Here is a 20,765-nt window from a genome sequence, read left to right as displayed (position 1 = left end):
GTCAGCAAGCGGAGCCTGTGTTTATGGGTGCACTGTTTGTCTACTGTGCCTGGGATAGAGATCTGGAAGATGGAGTCTTTGCTTTATGGAGTAGTAAAAGATGTGTTTGGATAAATAGGACGATTACGGGGACTGGCTGTGCTCATTAAAAGAAAGCCACAAGAGCTGTGCCAGTGAGTGGCGGAAGTGATGGAAAAATGCTAATTTTTGGAAGTTTTGACTTTGCGTAGTTGCGATTTAGATGGTTAATAATATGGATGAAAGGAGTGGTTGAGAAAACACAGAAGAACACTGGTTCGTGAGAACACCTAGTAACCCAATTTTCAGACTTTTAACTGATAGGAGTAAGAATCAAGAGAAACTACAAAAGACCCTACAAAGGAAGGACAGTAATCTCCCTTATCTGACGGGAGAGTGTGCCAAGATCCCCTTCGGACACCCATACACACTAAGCCATAAACCCCAGCAGCAGTTCTTGCCTCGGTATCCTAAGTGATGCGATTCTCAATTATAAATGCATATTACATATAACAAAGGTCTTATCCATATCTACCTATGATCAGGGTTAATGTATAAATTTGGTACACCAAGAGTTTGACAATAACTAGTAAGACAGACTAGTAATATACTGTAAAAAATGATGTGGGCTGTGGTCTCTATCCTTTTCTCTCAAGCTGTCTCACTGCACTCTGCTTACTGTTCTTATTACCCATGGATAACTGGGCACGTAGGAAGCCAAAGAAAGGATGGGGTGCTGCTGTATCTGATGACTGCCTAGCAGCAGCAATGGAAAACTGTTGCTCAGGCTTGCATTGAATTCTTGAGAGAGAGGGAGGGAGTGAGAGGAGATTGTTCATTAATTGGTAGTGACCAGTGATGTGCCAGGACTAGAAACTTCTCTACACCAGTGATCAATCAGTATAAGGGCTTTGAGGAGAGCGTGGAGTTGGAGATGAAGGTTGCCACAGAAAACACTCCCGCAGTGCCCTGTGGTCACTTAGGAAAAATTCTTAAAACCAGACTGAAAATGCAAGACAATCGCTAAATATACACTCCATTTAAGAAACTAAAGTGGTGGGCAGATACGGACACCTTTTTCCTAGAGGTGGAATACCTAAGAAGTGTAGGATAATTGTCAAGATGGGACTTTTTACTTTAAAAAGCACCAGGAGCCGGGCAGTGGTGGCGCACGCCTTTAATCCCAGCACTCGGGAGGCAGAGGCAGGCGGATCTCTGTGAGTTCGAGGCCGGGCTGGACCGACAGCCTCCAAAACAATACAGAGAAACCCTGTCTCATGAAACCAAAAAAAAAAAAAAAAAAAAAAGCACCAGGAAACATGGAAGGCAGCCATGGAGTCATCAAGCCAGCACGTCTAACTTAGAAGTCAGTGTGAAGAGAACTGATGAAGTTTTATGTCATTTAACCTCTGCTCTATTTTGGAGATAACACAGACCCATGTAGATGCTTAACTAGGAGAAAAGAGATTTGAATCTTATAAAAAGTAAGAGTAGCTAATGAGATCAAGGTGGAGTTCTGAGGTTATATAATCTATTACATAACTTTAACGGAAGGACATGTGTCTGACATTAACTGAACTTCTGAATCCCAAGTAGGTAAACAAATATATTTTCCTACTTGTGTACTTTATCTTAGTTTAAATTAAGAAACTCGATCTGCATTGTTCTCACATGACTGCCTCTCCCCTTGGAATGACTGTGACATTCGTTTTATTTCGCAACTTGACATCCATTATGAATGGGCTTTTGTATACTTCCAGTTAGATAGGTTCAAGTTCTATGTCCAAAACAAGCCTGAAGACCAAGCGGCTTTAAGTTGCCTGGTTTCACCCCAGACCGGTCCCTCAGTCTTCACCTTCTAGAACTGCTAGAAGCGTGATCCCATAGCTCATGCCCCACAAGCAAGCGTAGGTATCACTGGGGCTCTCTTCCTCACTGTTTACCCGGTGCTGTCTGTAGGACGTTACTGGCTGCTTTCTTGATGACATCTGTTAAAGTTGATTGGCTCAATCACTCCTCTCTGTTCTAGTCCTTTCCTCCCATCCGCTGCAGACCTTAATGTCTGACTCTCTTCTTCATTATGAAGTTCTACTTTTGTCTCTTGATGTTAGCATCCTCCTCAGCTACCCACTGAATTCTCTGCCCTCTCAGTTCCGTGGCCTCCTCTTCTCCAGGGAAGCCTTTCCTACTTGTCAGCTGCCAGCTCACATGGCCACATCCTATACCACGTCTGGAAAATATAAACTTGATCGCTCACAATCTGACTGAAAACTTCTGAACTTCCAACTGTACCTAATTCAGACGTGCCTGGGGTCTTATGCCTACATCTTTCCCTATGGAGAAAGTTCACACAGGGCTGTTGAGTTCCTGACCTACTCTCCCCCATCAGCTGCCATCTGACTCCTGCCTTACCACACCAATGAAGATGCTCGCTCCATGAGTTCAAGCAAATATCTTGTTGATATCGTTACTTCTTCAGATTTATACTTTGCTCTTTTAAAAATTTTACAGCTCTGCCCTTTTAGAGATTCAATTTTAAGCCTCTATATTGGAAAATAGTTGGTTTTTGTAAAAAATAACTTAAAGTTGATTGTTGTTATTGTATAAACTGGATGGTACTTAATATGGTAAGTTCTTTTTTGTCAGTTTTATTACTAAAATTTGCCTTTCTAAAAATAAGTGAGTGGGGCTATCCATCCCTAGACTAACTTCCAATGATATAAACAAGCACAAAAATGTCATATGCATATTTGTATAATTTTGTGCTAATATTCTTGTTTTACAGTTGAAGCTCTGTATCAAACCACATACCCAGAATATCTCCAGTATATTTATTTGGTGGCACCAATATCTCTTATGATGTTAAACCCTATTGGGTTTATCTTCTGTGAAATCCAGAAGTCTAAGGACACTCAAAATGCTTCTCAAAATAAAGTAAAAATTGTGGGACTTGGATTTCTACATGTGTTACAGAACCCGATAGTGTTTATGGTCTTTGTTGGCATTGCCTTCAATTTTATTCTTGACAAAAAGATCCCTGTGTATATGGAAAATTTCCTTGATGGACTTGCAAATTCCTTCTCTGGATCAGCCCTGTTTTATCTTGGTCTGACAATGGTGGGGAAAATAAAGCGACTGAAGAAGTCGGCATTTGTCGTGCTTACTCTTCTCATCACGGCCAAACTGTAAGTCTCGCTTGTTTAACTTGGCAGTTGTAAGAGGGAGAAAAGCCTGTTTAACCAACGCACTGGGTTGTATTGCAGCAAATTTTTCCTTTGGACATTAATCTTACTTAGATAGCTGCTGTGATTGAAAGGAAAATGGGCTAGTTGGGTATTGTAAAATAATTATTTCCTTACTAAGGCATGTAAGTTATTTTCACTACTTTACTGTTAGAAGACAAAGATTATTGGTTTTACTTCAGATATAAAGTTTGCCTAATATTTTCAATGTCTCAGTAAAAATCATACTTAATCAGCTTTTATGGTTCTGGGCATCAAACTCAGGGCCTTGGATGTGCTAGGTAACTGTTTTGCCATTGAACTATACCATATCTCTAGAGCATGTTTTTAAAACAAATTTTGCAAAATTTCTAAGTCCATTAGAAATCATAAAGTATAAGCATCTTATTGTTTAAGAATAATATTTTAATAATCACTATTTTTTAAAAGAATTTTGGAAACTATTCAGTGACATAAACATTTTTGGACATATTATCATTATTGGAACAACATTACAGTAGAAATACTTTTTATTAATAGTTCTTCAGCTTATCGGCTTGTCATCCATGGAGTTGACATAATTTTACTGCAATATTACCCAAAACACTTAGTGCATGCTTAAATGTGGAATTCAACTCTTATGTAAGAGTTAAATCCATGGGACCAGGACAAAATAAATAAAATAAATAGTTCTGAAAAATATTTTTGGTGGTAAATTGTTCTTCAGAATATATGAGTTAGTATTTCCACTGTAGTGTTGTTTCGATAATGATAATATTGTAATTTCAATGTTAATTAAAATTTTTCAAGGTTTTTTTTATTCTTATTAGGTATTTGATTTAAAAAAAATTGGGGGCTGGAGAGGTGTCAGCATTGATTCTTCTTTTAGACAACCAGGGTTTGATTCCCAGGACCCACATGGTATCCCACAACCTTCTGTAACTCCAGCTCCAGGGAGACCCAACTCCCTCTTCTGGCCTCTCTGGGCACTGCATGTACACGGTGCACAGAAATACAAGCAAGCCATGCACCCACACACATAAAATACATACATTCATGCGTACATACATACATTTATAAGAAGGAGTTACAGTGCCCTAGTTGCATGAACTGTCTATTACAACAAACACCTAAGGGAAATTCAGGACTGGGGAGGTGGTTCAGTATGTAAAGTTACACAAACATGAGAACATGAGTTTGGTTCTATAGCAGGCACGTAAAAAGCCAGACACAGCGGCACATGCCTGTAATTCCAGAAACGGGACCGGGGAGACAGGAAGAGTTCCTGAGGCTTCCTTCAGTCAGCCTAGCCAAAGTGTCGAACTGAAGGGTCAGTGAGTGGTCTTGTCTCAAACAATAAGGGGTAGAGCAGCTGAGGAAGACTTTCAGTGTCAGCCGTTGGCCTTCACAGGCGCAGCTGTGCACACGTACGCACATTCCTATCCTAGCACACCTCTTTAGGCACTGCTGCAACAGTGTATCAGCCTGCTCTTCTGAAGGCAAGCCTATCGGCCTGGTGACTGCTCTGTTCTTTCCGCATAAGGGTGAAGACTCTAATAATAGATTCCTCACCAGACCTGGCTTCCCTTTGTGCTCGCTCCACACAGTTGTTTCGGTTCCCTCTGCTGAATCTTTCTTTTTATTTACAAATACCAAGAACTAATTACTAAGATGCCTACTTTTCTACTGTTTTTAAGAATTTTATTGGGCTGCACTATCATTAATTGAATCATTTAAACACTTAATCACAAAATTCAGCTTTTTTTCCAAAAAGTTACTTGAAAGAAGTTACAAAGATTTTCAACCTTTTCCATTTCACATTGCAGTTAACCAATAGAAGAAGCAAGAAAGCAGCTGTAATTAAAATGCTTACAGGGTTTTTTTTTTTTTTTTGCAAAAAAAATTGTAAAAACCCGTTTTCCCCTTTATATTCCCTGATGTTTGAAATATTCCAGGACATTGTTCTTGAAATGGCCCCTGGCTGAATTCCTGGCTTTCAACAAAATTCCAGCAGCAATAGAATATATTGCATGGAAATATAAGTGCCTTCTGGACAGGAGGAAAATAGTAACAAAATTTCAGATTCACCAGAGCAGTACTAGCGGGGATACACAGGCATTGCTATTAAGTAACGTCTACACCTCTTCTTTCTCCAGCCTGGTGCTGCCCCTTCTGTGCAGAGAAATGGTAGAACTCTTGGACAAGGGTGACAGTATAGTCAACCATACAAGTTTGTCCAATTATGCCTTTCTCTATGGCGTCTTCCCTGTAGCCCCGGGAGTGGCTATCTTTGCAACACAGTTCAACATGGAAGTAGAGATTGTATGTATGCACTTTTTTTTCTAAGTCTGGTGGTTTTGTGGCGAAGAGAAAAATGAAGTTGTGAAACGCAGAAAGCAACATTCTTTTAATGAGAATTTGAGCTTTCTAAGCTGCTGCACTGTAAATAAGAAGATATTCTGTAACATTATATAACCATAGTTATTTAACATGGGAACCTTATTCATCCTTGCTGTTTTCTTAGTTTTTAAACCCATGCTCTTTTATTAGTCTTTGTTTTAAATACTTTCCATCTACGCTTCTATTTAAAGTTATATACAGGGGGTAACTTTGGAAATTTTGAGGGGAAAATATTTCATTCATTATAATTCAATCATCACAAAAATACCCCACAATAAACTAGAGAAAATTGGTAAATTAATGCCATCTGTATTAAGGGGTTTGGAAATATAATATGAGGGACAGTCCCATGAATTAATCTATTATATCATGTTTAATATTATTTTCTGTTGACTTCTTTCCCATAGTTTGTGAAGTTGCATGGAAGAAAACTGTTCATAGATTTAATTAGACCATTGGAAGGGTGCTCTTTCCAGTACTTAGAAGATGATCAACAACATAATATATAGTATTTTTATATGTAAATATCATTTGAACCTAGATTAGAAAGGGGCCAATGGAGCAGTCACATAGAAAGGAGAAGTATGATGTCAGACCATATCCTGAGTTCTATAATGTCTTTACTGGGTTTCATTTTCAGCTTAAAAAGCATTAGTGTATTATGGGTATTTGAATTTTTTAGCAATTGTTTAGGTAAGTTATGACTCCTTAATTTGATCTCATTTTTGCAGATAACCTCAGGGATGGTAATAAGCACATTTGTGTCTGCTCCAATCATGTATGTTTCTGCCTGGTTATTGACTTTTCCCACCATGGATGCTAAGCCATTGGCATATGCCATTCAGAATGTTAGTTTTGATATAAGTATTATCAGTCTGGTCTCCTTGGTAAGTATGTTTCAGTGTCAAATTGAATAGAAACAACAAAATAAGTTTGACAAAACTTCTAAGAGAAAATGTTTTTTTGTTTTGTTTTTTGTTTTTAGAGACAGGGTTTCTCTGTGGCTTTGGAGGCTGTCCTGGAACTAGCTCTTGTAGACCAGTCAGGTCTCGAACTCACAGAGATCTGCCTGCTCTGCCTCCTGAGTGCTGGGATTAAAGGTGTGTGCCACCACCACCCAGCGAGAAAATGATTTTTAAAACTTAAAAAAAAAAGAGAACCAAAGTCTATCTGAAAAAAAATGCAATATCAGCTTCCTAATTAACTAAGCTTGTCTTTCCAATGGGGAGTTTTGAGTTGTATAGTGGGTAAGGTGTGTGACTTAGTCAAACTTGGATTTTATTCTTTGTCCTATTGCAAGTTACCTATGTGTCTCTTTGCAGTTACTTAACCTCTCTTAAGCTTAGTTTTCTTTATTTCATCTAGTTCTGTGGATTGTTTTAAGGTCCCAGAGAATGAGATAAGCATCCTATGAATAATGATCTCCATACAAATACTAGCTATTCTAGAATCATAGGACCAGCAAAGGTCTTTGGGATCAAGATTAACCTTTTTTTTTTTAATGAAACCAGATAACTTCAAATTTGGTCCTGCTAGCTCAAATACATAAGCCTTTAACAACTAGAGTATCATATAGATCAGATTGCTGAATTCAGCCAGATTCTAGATTGGAAAAAGACTGTGTTTATTCTTTTTTTTTTTACAATGTTTATACTTAAAAGAAATGGATATGAGAATGGATATGTATGTTAACAATAAATAAATACACAACTAATGTGATTCTTAGGAAATCCAATATCTGTCCTATACTCTTTTTTTTTTTTCAAGACAGGGTTTCTCTATGTGTAGTCTTTGGCTATCCTGAAACTGTCTTTATAGGCCAGCATGGCCTTGAACTCACAGAGATCCTTCTGCCTTTGCCTCCCGAGTGCTTGGACTAAAGGCATGCACCACCACTGCCAGGCGCCTATCACATACTCTTAAAAATCAATTTCCTTGATAAGAAGGTAGTTCAGAGAGACAGAAGGTATCAATGTCTATTGGCAAGACGAGAGGAAAATTACCCAGCATACTTTCCTTGGAAGTATGAAGGTAGAATAGAAACTCAGTCCTGGGACTGGGGTGTAGGTTAGTTTACAACATGTGCTTAGCATGCATGAGGCTCTAGGTTCAATCCCAGTACTAACCAGAAAAGAAGGAAGAGGAAGTGGAGAAACCCAATCCTTTCAAATACTAGGAATACAAGATTAATCTTGGTGTGGGAGGTATGTGTTGTTTGAAATAATACCACCTGGAATTTAGATCCCTCAGAAACTAGTGTCATAAAAATCAGAAAGGAAAAGTTTAGAAAAATTCTTTCCTAAGTAGTTGGTTGTGACTTTGTGTCCTACTTCAGCCACTGAAGGTAGACATATTTAGAATATGGCTCTAGTCAAGCCAGTAGTTCTTAAAGAACTATTCTGTTAACTATGGATCTCCCATGGCTTTATTTCACTTTGGATACAGTCATTTATATTAATAACCTTCAATTTCAATGAGACCTTAAATTTTCTTCTGGAATGAAGATAAGAGAATTCTGCAAAAATACTAATCATGGGGACCAGACATACTGGCACACTTGAACTCTAGACAGGAGGATCTGGTGTTCAAAGCAAGCCTGGATTATACAGTGAGATCCTGTCTCAAAAAAAAAAAAAACCAAGGGCTGGGATGTAGCTCAGTGGTGGAGTGCTTGTCTAATATATATGAGGCCCTGAGTTCAGTCCAACCCCACAATAAAAAAGATTTATAATATACTGTTTAGTAAGTAATTTTAAAGATTGAGAAACATAAATAACTTGAACCTTTTATCTTCAAGATCTGGTCTCTAGCTGTTCTTCTCTTGAGTAAGAAATACAAGCAGCTTCCTCATATGCTTACAATGAATTTACTCATTGCTCAGGTTAGTACATCTATAGATATTTACTCCTTGTTCAGGTTAGTACACCAATAGATATTTACTCATTGCTGAGGTTAGTACACCTGTAGATATTTACTCATTGCTCAGGTTAGTACACCCATAGATATTTACTCCTTGTTCAGGTTAGTACACCCATAGATATTTACTCATTGCTCAGGTTAGTACACCTGTAGATATTCACTCATTGCTGAGGTTAGTACACCCATAGATATTTACTCATTGCTCAGGTTAGTACACCTGTAGATATTTACTCATTGCTCAGGTTAGTGTACTTATAGATATTTAAGTGGTGCTTTCCCCTGGGATTATTGTACTGTATGAGAGAAAATTACGTTGTTAGATTTTTTTTCAGTTACGAAGTCAGGATTATTAGTAGATATAATCAATTAAAATTTAATTACAGCTATTTGTGCTTGATATATTAAATGTTGTAATCGGTTTTAAACTTTGAGATTAATAATGGTAATTAATGATAACTTGGCATTTTAAGATACAAACAATTGAATCATTAAAAACACAATTCTGAGCGTTTAGGAGGCTGTGAGTTTGAAATCAGAGTAAGACTCCATCTTGAAGATTAAAACAATAACAAAAAGAGAGCTCACATGACCTTGCTTTACATTCCGGTCTTGGCATGTGATCATAATGGAAAGAAGCTTAACATTTTCTATGTAAATCATTAATAAATAAAGCTAGAATTTAGAATATGGTCTTTATTTCCATTTAATATGTACATTGTTGAAGGCTCAATGGAAAAGAGGTTTTTAATCATAAAGCTTGAAATTTTAGTAAAACCAATATATAACAGTTGATGATTGGCAATAGTTTTAAATGAAGGATTATTTTCTGCGAATAAAACCTCAATGGGTATGATTAGATTAATAATTTTTTCTGTTATAATACTGAATCATACAATTTACTTTTAACTACTTACAAAATCTTTTCATATTTTTTCTTTAGTCTATTGTTTGTGCTGGAATGATGATATGGAACTTTGTTAAAGAAAAAAATTTTGTTGGACAAATTTTGGTGTTTGTTCTATTGTACAGCTCCCTGTACAGCACCTATTTGTGGACAGGTAAGTTGGCTCCTGAAAGGACTGTGGAAGTCTGCCCCCTGCTCACCCTCTAAAATACTCAGCATCTGTTGATCCATTTAAAATTTGTTAGCACAGGTGAAGGTACTTACTCTGTTACACACACACACACACACACACACACACACACACACACACACACACACACGCACGCACAAGCTGAGTTATCTGCCGAGGCACTATTTTTGCCAGATTCAAAGCCCTCTTCAGTCACGTGGTCCTTTTCATTGGTGGTCACTGACTCTAGGCCAGTGTCAGCATAGCACCCCCTTGGAGACACCAGGTGGAAAAGGGCAGAGATTCGATGGTCCCAGAGCTCACTTCTGGGATCCTATTGAACGGCAAGCTGTGGTTTTGCCACATACAAATTAACTACCTTTGGGCCTTTGTGTGTTTTTGTTTGTTTGTTTTATTTTGTGTTTATTGGTGTTTTGCCTGCATGTATGTCTGTATGAGGGTGTCAGAAACCCTGGAACTAGAGTTACAGACAGATGTGAACTGCTATATTGGTGTTGGGAATTGAACCTGGGTCCTCTGGAAAAGCAGCCAGTGCTCTTAAGCTCTGAGCCATGTCTCCAGCCCCTGGGTCTTCTGTTTTATTACTGTCTTGAAGCACATTACACAGATATTCTGAGAATGATGTCAAGTATAGGTATTTGCATCTGGTACACAACAGACATTCAAGAAATGGGGAAATGTAATAGAGGGAAAGAGGCAATAAGAGAACAAGAAAAGTGAGTAAGAGGATGTGGGGGTGGGCTGTGGAGATGACTTCAAGTGGTTAAGAGCACTGACTGCTCCAGAGGACCTAGGTTCAATTCCCAACACCCATATGAAGGCTCACAACTGCCTGTAACTTCAGTTCCAGGGTATCCAAAGTCCTCTACTGGCCTCCATGGGCACCAGACATACACATGGCACATAGATGTACATGTAAGCAAAATGCTTATATAGATAAAATAATTTTTATTGATTTTTATTTTATAAGCGTTGTTGCTTTAGCCATGGGTTTCAGGTCCCCTGGAACTGGAATTACAGACAGTTGTGAGCTGCCATGTGTGTGCTGGGAATTGAACCCAGGTCCTCTGAAAGAGCAGTCAGTGCTCTTAACCATTGAGCTGTCTCTCCAGTCCTAGATAAACTAATTTTAATAGAAGGCCCAATGATAAAGAATACTCTTTCAGTTGACTCTGAAAAAGATGACAAAATGTTTACCTTAACATTGCTATTTTGAAATGTAACATTCATTTAGAAGCAGACATTCTGTTAGGTTTGTGAAAAGTACTGTCTGGTTTGGTTGTTTTTGTGTTCATACCACAAATTAGAAATTATAAAGTGGTCCAGAAGGGAGATTTACAGTGGCTAATAACCCAGGGCCAGGAGGTGACCATGTGGGAAGACCTTTGGTTTCATGCCCTAACGATCAAAAGCTGGCCCCATCTAAGTTCACAGCCTTTTGACGTGAAACAGCAATGTGGAGAGGGATTGCAGAATGACCAGTTCACAAACCCAAGATGGTTTGTGTTTCTTTAAGGCAAGTATAACTGTCATAGCATGATACTTGTCCTGAGATGCCAAATTTAAAGAACCTAGAGACTGTAATCCCAAGTATAGGTGGCCCAAACTGACCTCTAGTCCCTAAGTTTATTCAGATGCAATTTGTAATGAGAGCAGGAAAGCAACAAAGAGGGCAGTCTGCCAAAAAGCCCTGAGATCTGTCTAAAGAACTTTTGAATTCTCTGGTACAATAAAGATGCCCTGCGATCACCAGGTTATTATAAATACAGCAAGTACAGTTTTATGGCTTAGTTGCCAAAGGCTAGGCTTACCACTAAGAAGACAAAATTACAGACCCATTTAGTGTATTCTAAAATCTCATGTTCAGTCACTTTCAGATTGGTTTACAAACCATCTTCACCATTTCTGTCCTATCTGCACAGGCACTTGTCTTGTTTTTCCTTTAAAATCCATTGCTTTTTAACACATCTGCTAAATCCAATACCAGTGAAGCCCCGAGCTTCACATGCTAATCAGTTTCAAATGTATAAATAGTTCATGTCTCCATCTTTTTGTGGGTCCGGTTTAAATGTTGCATTTTGCAAATTATGGAAGCAAGTCCAAGAGCTGAATGCATTGTCCCAGCTGTTGCCTCAGTCCTGCCTCTTCACAGAGCAAGGGAATCAGCATTTCAGAGTGCCACGCCCTTTTCAAGGACCCCCAGTATCTGTTTATGTTACTTCTAGTTTAAAGTGTTAAATTTCCATGCCTGTTTATGTTAATTCCAACTTAAAGTGTTAGTTATAAGACAGGATCTTATTTTGCTAATGTAGATCACAGCTTGAAATGTAAAATGGAATTCTACCCCCCTTTTTTGTGTGTTAGCTTCAGTTACTTACACATACAGGGCTATGATCTGGCTGTCTCATTGCCTTTCTTTCTTCAACCCCTGGAAGTCTTCATTGAACTGTAAGCTATAATATCTGGCCTTCACTTATCTCAAACCTAATATATAGTGTGAAATCTAAGTTCCGACTAATGAGACCACTTGATTGTGTGGTGGACACAGTTTATCATTGAAAATATGCTGAAGAGACTGGAAGTTTCTTATAGACACATTGTTTTCAGATCCTGAAAATACATCATAGGAACCCCAGGGCAGTTTCAGAACTTCTCATGTTCCTCAAAAGGCTGGGTTTCTCCACCACTTTGCCCTCTGCCCTCTGCTGTGTGACTTGGGCAAACCTTGTTTCTTACATACCTATGAAATTAAAGTGTTAATTTAAAATGGAGACTCCTTCCACCTACAGTACTCAGATTCTGTAGTCCTGTGGAGATTATTAAGTGCCACATGTACAAGTGATAGAATCAGGCATAAGGAAAGTTCGAGAACCTGAAAACAAGCTGGATGTCATGACGCCTGTCTCATTTCAGCGCTCAGAAGGCTGAGGTAGGAGGATGGAGAGTTTAAGGACAGCTGGGCTACATAGCAGTGCAATCTCAAAAAACAAACCAAAACAACAACAACAACAAAAAACTTGGAATATTTATGTCTGTATTAGATTTGTACCACATTTCTATTAAGTTTAGATTTTTTTGGTTTTTTGACACAGGGTTTCTCTGTATTGTTTTAGAGGCTACCCTGGAACTATCTCTGTAGACCAGGCTGGCCTCGAACTCACAGAAATCCGCCTGCCTCTGCCTCCCGAGTGCTGGGATGAAAGGCATGCACCACTAACGCCCGGCTTGTTTAGATCATTTTTTATGATGCTTCAGAACTACACTTGAGGCATTTTCTAAAACCTAACCTGGGTAAGAAATGTATATACTTCTTAGCACCAACAAAATAGAATCACTCTTAGAAATGTTCTGTATACAGTTAACTTTTCCAATTTTACTTAATTCTAATCACATAAACGGGAAAAAATTATGGCTTTTGAAAAGAAATCCTTCAGTAAAACAAGATTTGAGTAAAGAAATGATTATAGAAAGGAAAACAAAATTATTTTTAATTTAGAAAAATTAATTCAAACAACATTTATTTATAAGGAAAATTTAGAACAAAACCCAGACTACTATTAAAAAAAAAAAGCATGGGAGTGTACACTTGTTTTTTTTTGTTTTTTGTTTTGGTTTTCCGAGACAGGGTTTCTCTGTGGCTTTGGAGGTTGTCCTGGAACTCAATTGGTAGTCCAGGCTGGTCTCAAACTTACAGAGATCCACCTGCCTCTGCCTCCCGAGTGCTGGGATTAAAGGCGTGCGCCACCAACGCCTGGCTGGGAGTGTACACTTGTAACCACAGGACTTGGGAAATGGAGGAGGGGTAGCAGGAGGGGTAGCAGGAGTTCAGCTGATACCTGATACCAAAAAACCAGCCAAACAAAGTCACAGAGCAAAACGAAAATTGGCCCACCAGGAAACCAACACAAGTACAGTTTTTTTTTTTCATTTTTTATTTTAATTTTAAATAGCTTGTTTTACATGTCAATACCAGTTCCCTCTCCCTCCCCTCCTCCCACACTCCCCTTTCCCCCCCCCCCACCCTCCTACCCTATTGCCAAATCCTTCCACATAGGGGATATCTAGAGTCTGTCATTTCACTCTGGGTAGGGTCCAGGCACTCCCCTAAGAGTCCAGGCTGCGAGAGCATCCCTCTTTGTGCTATAGGCACACGATGACTGTTTGTATTCCAGTTTTTACAAAGTAAAGTGTTGCAACTTCTGCTCAATGTCCAGTAACCATTTCATTTACAACCCTGCTTTCTTGTTTCTAGGCCTTCTAGCAGTTTCTTTGTTTCTTTTAAAAAAGCGAGAGAGCATGCAGATCCCTGTGGGAATTATCATAATATCTGGCTGGGGGTAAGTGGCCTTCCTCTGTTTGCTTAGGAGTTCCCATACACGGCTACTGCTTATTAACTGTCTTTCTCAATGACTCTGGTTACAGGATCCCTGCTCTCCTTGTTGGTGTGCTTTTGATAACTGGAAAACACAATGGAGACAGCATTGACTCCGCCTTCTTTTATGGAAAAGAGCAGGTGGGAAGAGGCTATTGACATTCTTGAGAATGTCTTTTTAGCTAGTTTGTGTACCTTGATATTCTTATATTAAAATTAAATTGAAAGCATATTTTAATTTATCTTATATGACGTTGGTGGTTTTAAAATACCTTATGACACCTCGAGGTATAATATTTTTAGCAGAAGATTTATAAATGCTTATGACTTGATTTTTAATTTTATTTTTTAAGATTTATTTATTTTTATTTTGTATATGAGTGTTTTGCCTGAATGTTTGTATACACATGACTGTGTACAGAAACCATGGGGCCAACAAAGGGAGTTGGGTCCATTCCCTGGAACTGGAGTTTCAGACTGTCCTGAGCTGCCATGTGGATTCTAGGAATCCAACCCAGCCAGGACCCCTGGAGGGGTAGAAAGTGCTTTTAACTGCTGAGCTATCTATCTAGTCCCCTTAATTGATTTTTTTATCAAGATACATTTATGAACTATGTTTCCTCTGCTGAAGGAAAATAAAACAACTTCGTAGCAACAGTAATGTCACATGTGTTACTTTTGTGGGAAGTATGAAGTCCAGGACAAAGCTTATCTGAGGAAAGTATGCTTGCGAAGCTATAGACCAGGACTTCCATTGGACTTGCTGACTGCTTCAGGGATGGGACCCATGGGCATGTTTTAAAAAACTTCCACTGAAGATTTTTAATCCTTACCTTTAGCTTTGTAATTTTGAACTTTAATTCAGTTTGCGAGGATAAACAAGATTATATATAACAAGGACTTATACTAATATATTCAGCTGGTGATCATAAATATTAGCTATAATTTTTATAATCATTATGATAAGAAAGCCTCCATTTATTGAAGGATAGTTGAGCTACATGCAGCATTTAGAAGTAAATAATGGAGACACAGGTTAAAAGCACTGGCTGCTCTTCCAGAGGACACAGGTTCATTTCCCAGCACCCACATGGAAGCTAACAACTATCTGTAACTCCAAGATCTAACATCCCCACACAAACATATATGCAGGTAAAACACTAATGCAAATAAAAAATAAATTAAATCCCACTTATTAAAGAAAAAAGAAATCATTTGGTTACTTAAAGAAAACCAGTGACTGTATTTTTAACTACTTGCTCTACATGAAACATCTAAGAAACTTGTATGACTAAAGACAAACCATGATTTCTTGACAAGTAAATCACATTCCTTCCATACTCCTACCCATTTTGAAGAAACATTGTCCTGTAGTGTTTAAGGCTATACAGATATATATGCTATTAAAGTGTTCTTTTAAATTTTTTTAAATGATTTACTTTTATTTTATATGCATTGGTGTCTTGCCTGCATATATGTATGTGTGTGGGTGCCAGATTCTCTGGAACTGGAATTACAGGCAGGTATGAGCAGTTATGTGGGTGCTAGGAATTGAACCTGGGTCCTCTGGGAGAGTAGTGTTCTTAAACACTGAGCCATCTCTCCAAAAGAATGTTTTCTTAAACCTACTATGCTAGAATTAAGATGAGATTATGAAAGCTAGCCTAACATCTTTTTCTGATGCTGGCAGATGATCACCACAGCAGTCACCCTGTTCTGCAGCATTCTGATAGCTGGTGTGTCACTCATGTGCATGAACCGTACCACCCAAGCTGGCCACTATGAAGGTTTCGGCCAATCTCAGAACCACAAACCAGTAGAGCCTGCAAGTACTGCATTTGAGGAGAGCCCAGCACCAACAAATGAACCAGAACTCTTCCCAAGTTCTATCCCAGAGACAAGTATGAGCTCTACATTGTGTGTGTGTGTGTGTGTGTGTGTGTGTGATTTTATTTTTTATTTTTCAAGACAGGGTTTCACTGTGTAGCCCTGACTGTCTTTGAATTCCCTCTATGGACCAGGCAGGCCTCAAAGTCACAGAGATCTGCCTGCCTCTGCCTTTGCCTCCCGAGTGCTGGGATTAAAGTCATGTGCCACCACTGCCTGACACCCTACATATATTTTAAAACAAACAAAAACTGTCACATGTATACTAGATGTTTTTGTTCAATATAAATTCACTACACTACTCTGAATATTATAAGTGTTTGTCAGTTGAACACTGTGATTAATTTTATTAGATCTTCATTCTTCTAGTGGTTTATCAATCTGAGATTTATGTTTTGTTAAATTCTAAGACTTCCAAGATTGGTTGGCTGGTCGGCTGGCTGGCTGGCTGGCTGGCTGGCTGGCTGGCTGGCTGAAACAGGGTCTTACTGTGTCCAAGACTGATCTCAAACTGCTGATCCTCCTGCTTAAGCCTCCTGAGTGCTGGGATGACAGGTATGAACCACTGTGCTGGTTTTCAGTGCTGGGGATTGAACCCAGAGCCTCATACACACTCTGCAAGTATTCTGCCTCTAAGCTATGTCCCCAGCTTTGACCTAAGAGTTTTGGAAGAAGAAAAGGAAGGTCCTTCCTGAAATGAAGCACATGCATCTCCTCCTTTAGCAACACTTCATCAGGCAAGTGCCACCAATAAGACGAATTTTAAGGAAAGGCCTAACTGAATTTAAGGTTAATCATAGAAATTATTCATCTATCAACCATAGCCCACAAACCAAGTCAACTTGCCACCTGATTTTTATATAGTTTCCCAAGAATGTTTTTTTCGGTTTTTCAAGACAGGGTTTCTCTGTGGCTTTGGAGGCTGTCCTGGAACTATCTCTTGTAGATCAGGGTGGTCTACAGAGATCCGCCTGCCTCTGCCTCCCAAGTGCTGGCGTTAAAGGTGTGTACCACCACCACTCAGCTTTTTTTTTTTACAGTTCTAAAATATTGAAGTTAAGAGATTAAAAATATGTATATATGTGTAGTGTTCTGCCTGCAAGCATGCCTGCAGGCCAGAAGAGGACACCAGATCTCATTATAGATGGTTGTGAGCCACCATGTGGTTGCTGGGAATTGAACTCAGGACCTCTTGAAGAGCAGCCAATGCTCTTAATCTATGAGTCATCTCTCCAGCCCCCAAGAGATGTGGGTTTGTTGTTGTTGCTGTTGTTGTTTTAATGACTCTTAAAAGTTATATGAAACTTGAGTTTCCCATCCATGATGTTGTAGGACATAGTCACAACCATTCACTTATGTGCTGTTGGTGGCTGGGTTGAATCATTGCATGTGTTGAATGGCAGCGTTGAATCATTGCCACAGAACTGGAATGGCCTTTATGAAAAATGCTCGTTTATTCCATCTCATCTTGTAGTCCATTGACTTCCCATCACCTCGCCAGCCAGTCTAGCTTATGTGAAACTGCCCAAGTAACTTTCCTCATGGCGCTCTGGTCACATCAGACTCCTGCTGCAGCACAGATCAAACTCTCAAGTCCCTCCAGTGCCCGATTATTCCTACTTCGTCCCTGGTCTCCCCTCCCCCGTGTGTACCCCAGACTGGCACTCAGGTCATCTCATCTCTCTTCCTGCTTTTGCTGCAAAGTTCTTCAGCCTGGGCACACTGATAATTTGTGATGACATCATCAGAATTTTATTCTTTTAAGCTTCTTTTGAATGTGTTCCTTTTAAAACTGAAGTTCCAGGCAGTGGTGGCACACTGTTAACCCCAGCACTTGGGAGGTAGAGGCAGGTGGATCTCAGTGAGTTCAAGGCCAGCCTGATCCACAAAGTGAATTCCAGGATAGCCAGAACTGAAACCCTGTCTCAAAAACAATAACAACAACAACAAAAATCCCACAAAAAACCCTGAAGCTCAACAACGTCTTTCCTATAATGTTAGACTCTGCTTTCCGTAAGCCCAGGATACGTCTCAGGTCAGCCCAGCCTCCTTCCTTTCTCATCTTCTTTGCACTTTGCAGTTATACTCTAAATCCTTCTGATCTGGGGTGGACCTAGAAGACTCCCACCTTCAGGCAGCCTGCCATGTCTTCCTCCATGAATTTTTTAGATGGCTACCGAAGGCCAACATCTCTGGGACGCACTAAACAAGGGGCGTAAGAGACCTTTGAGAGACTTTTGTATTTGACTTTCACCTGACTTTTAGAAACAGCAAAAAACTAAACTAGAGGCTTTAATCCCTGCTATCATCCCCAGCAAGAAAATGAATTTGAATCTATGTTGTAAACGGGACAGCTATTTGCCATGTCCACAGGAAACCTGCAGTGTTTATGCTTTCGTCTCCTTGTTTATAACCCTAATTTCATTGCAGTTTTTGTGGGCCTGGAATTGAACCCAGGGCCTCATAAATGCTAGAGGAGAGCTCTCCCCTAGAGCTGTATCCACAGCCTCCTCCCTCGTCACACTGTTTTATAACTGCTTTTGTTTACAGGCCCACTATCCTGTAAATACCATCTCAGATTTGTCCTTATAGCCTCAGTTCCTAGTGAGATATCAGGCTTACTGTACATACTTAGTAATATTATAGTTAGATGGGTGCCATGATTCTCCGACACTATCACGAAATACTTAATTACCTGTTCACCCATGTTCCTAAGGAAAAAAGTTTTAAAGTCTGTCTGGCTATTTTCCCGCCTAAATCCTGCTTTCTTCTGCTTTAGTAGAAGTGTAAACATGTAACACCTCAGATGACCATCTTGGCCTCTTCTCTAGTTGGGCAATTGCACATAGTCCATCTGTCTCTGTGTCTTGTTGTGCATTTGTTAGAGACCTATGACTTCTGTGTTATAAATAGTGTGAAATTAGGGTCGCATTTTGTTATGTGGTCAAGAGTTTAGTTAGTGTGGCTGGGAGATGACTCAGCGGCTGAACACCTGCTGCTCTTGCAGCCGGCCTGGGTTCAATTCCCAGGGCCCAGGGCTCACAGTGCAGGTCCGGGAGTCAGATGCTCTCTTCCGTCTCCCTGGAGACCAGGCACACACCTGGTGCACATACATACCTGTAGACAAAACACTCATGCACATAAAACAGAAATATAGAAATATTAAAAAAATAAATCTTAAGAATAGATAAAAAAAAAACCAGTTTGTTCAACAAAAAATGTTTGTCTACTAAAGGGAAAGCTGATGGCTACTGATAAGCCCTTATGTTTGAGGGACGATCCTGCAAAGTTTTTTTTACAGAGGCCATGATTGCTTATTTATGCACACGTCTGTGTGCATGCCAGTATTTATTTCCTGTATGTATGCCATGCAAATGTGTTGCTCTCATGTGTTTTCTTAATTTTTATATCTTTTTATGTAATTTTATTACTTAAACCTTCACATTTCTAAAAAGAGCTAGACTAGGTAATTTATTTTCTTTTCTGTTATTCTGTGGTTCTGTTTTTAACCTTGAGGTGGCATTATTATCTTACAATTAAAAAGACATTTGTAATGACTTATAGATAATAGCTTTTGTGCTTTGAAATCCTTTTGTTTTTTAAGAATATCACAGAAGAACTTAAGTATGTTATCAATGAGAGGTTAAGCCTAAGTATTCCTCATTTTTCTTGCATGTACATTTTAATAGTTTATCACTGAAGTTATTGTTCTATTAATATTGCAATCCATGTCAGGAAGCACCAGGCCTATATAACTATAAAAAATTAAGGGCACTGTGTGTGTTTATCTGAGGAAATAAACATATAAACAAGCAAACAAATAAATAAAGAAACAAACACAGGAAAATTACAGCTGTGTGGCATATCTCAGTGTGACTTGTGCAGGCCAGCCTGCCTGTCAACCAACTGGAGATTCAGCCGTGTGTGCCTGCAAAGAAAACAGTAGAGCATTGCCTCTACCGAAACTTCCAGACTCATGAGATAGAAAGGCCGAAAGAAGTGACTAATAAGATGATCCGGGCAGAGTATTCTGTCAACCATGCCCACAAGGGGTTTCCAGCTGACTGGAAAGAATTGTCCAAAAAGAAAGGAGTGCCTTTTGTCCAGGAAGATCATGAGTCCGAGTCACAGGCAGCTTTCAAGGCCGACATTGGTTATCAGCAGAGCAGTTGTATTTAGGAAAGTGATGAATGAAAGTCTTGTGTTTTAGGGAATGGCTGAATTCTTAGTTTCCAAAACACAGTGTAGAGGAAGCAGCCTAGATAAAAACATTTCTCCCTGTCTCATACAGTGAGGGGACAATGTAAGGAGGCTGGTCATTTGTCTGGCACTGTTTAATTGCTCACTGCTGTATAGGCACACCTAGATAGATATGTGCCCGTACAGAAAATGTTTCCCTAGAGACAACATGAGTGGCTCAGACATGGCTTGATGTCGTCTGGACTTGTGTATTTCTGTGTGGGGCCTGCCTTCACATACTGTCTCCCCTGTCTAGGTTGCTGTTCTTGTTCCTTGGGAAATGGTGACCTATGCTGTCCATCAGTAGAGCCAGTAACAAACACAAGTGCCAGTGGGCCCATGCCTTCTTCCTTTGAGAAAAGTAAGTGCCCTGGGGCTGTGAGGGGGAAAAAAGAAACCTTTTTATCCTTCTATGCGAAAAGAATACTGCACAGAATTCCTGTTGAAGCTATACACTGTAAAACGTGGCTTGAGAATATGTTTCCAATAAGGTGGGGAAAAGTGATAATCATAGAAACAGGACACTCACTTAAAAATAAAACTATTAAAGGTAGTATTAAAATAGATTTCCCAATAAACTTCACTCACGGCGGTAAGTACTTGCCCAACAAACAT

The 20,765-nt window shown here is 39.3% G+C and overlaps 2 protein-coding genes across 5 annotated transcripts in view; one reads left to right on the top strand and one right to left on the bottom strand.

Moving 5' to 3' along the window:
• Nucleotides 1–20,765, bottom strand: part of Scrn3 (secernin 3) — a 65,197-nt gene that overhangs the window by 2,335 nt on the left and 42,097 nt on the right. The gene's annotated exons all lie outside the window — the stretch shown is intronic.
• Nucleotides 1–20,765, top strand: part of Gpr155 (G protein-coupled receptor 155) — a 42,106-nt gene that overhangs the window by 9,619 nt on the left and 11,722 nt on the right. For 3 of the 4 annotated variants that reach the window (XM_040745589.1, XM_005065152.3, XM_013121748.3), the window contains 9 exons: nucleotides 2,804–3,203; nucleotides 5,396–5,561; nucleotides 6,371–6,526; nucleotides 8,437–8,520; nucleotides 9,499–9,616; nucleotides 13,905–13,989; nucleotides 14,075–14,165; nucleotides 15,715–15,925; nucleotides 20,407–20,511. In XM_040745589.1, the coding sequence (XP_040601523.1) occupies nucleotides 2,804–3,203; nucleotides 5,396–5,561; nucleotides 6,371–6,526; nucleotides 8,437–8,520; nucleotides 9,499–9,616; nucleotides 13,905–13,989; nucleotides 14,075–14,165; nucleotides 15,715–15,925; nucleotides 20,407–20,511 (1,416 nt within the window). The remainder of the gene's footprint in view (nucleotides 1–2,803; nucleotides 3,204–5,395; nucleotides 5,562–6,370; nucleotides 6,527–8,436; nucleotides 8,521–9,498; nucleotides 9,617–13,904; nucleotides 13,990–14,074; nucleotides 14,166–15,714; nucleotides 15,926–20,406; nucleotides 20,512–20,765) is intronic. The other variant, XM_005065153.3, reaches the window with a different exon arrangement.

Source organism: Mesocricetus auratus, unplaced genomic scaffold, assembly GCF_017639785.1.
Source record: "Mesocricetus auratus isolate SY011 unplaced genomic scaffold, BCM_Maur_2.0 Super-Scaffold_100004, whole genome shotgun sequence".
NCBI classification, from domain to species: Eukaryota; Metazoa; Chordata; class Mammalia; order Rodentia; family Cricetidae; genus Mesocricetus; species Mesocricetus auratus.
Note: the sequence above shows the minus strand (reverse complement) of the source record. Positions and strands in the feature narration are given on the sequence as shown.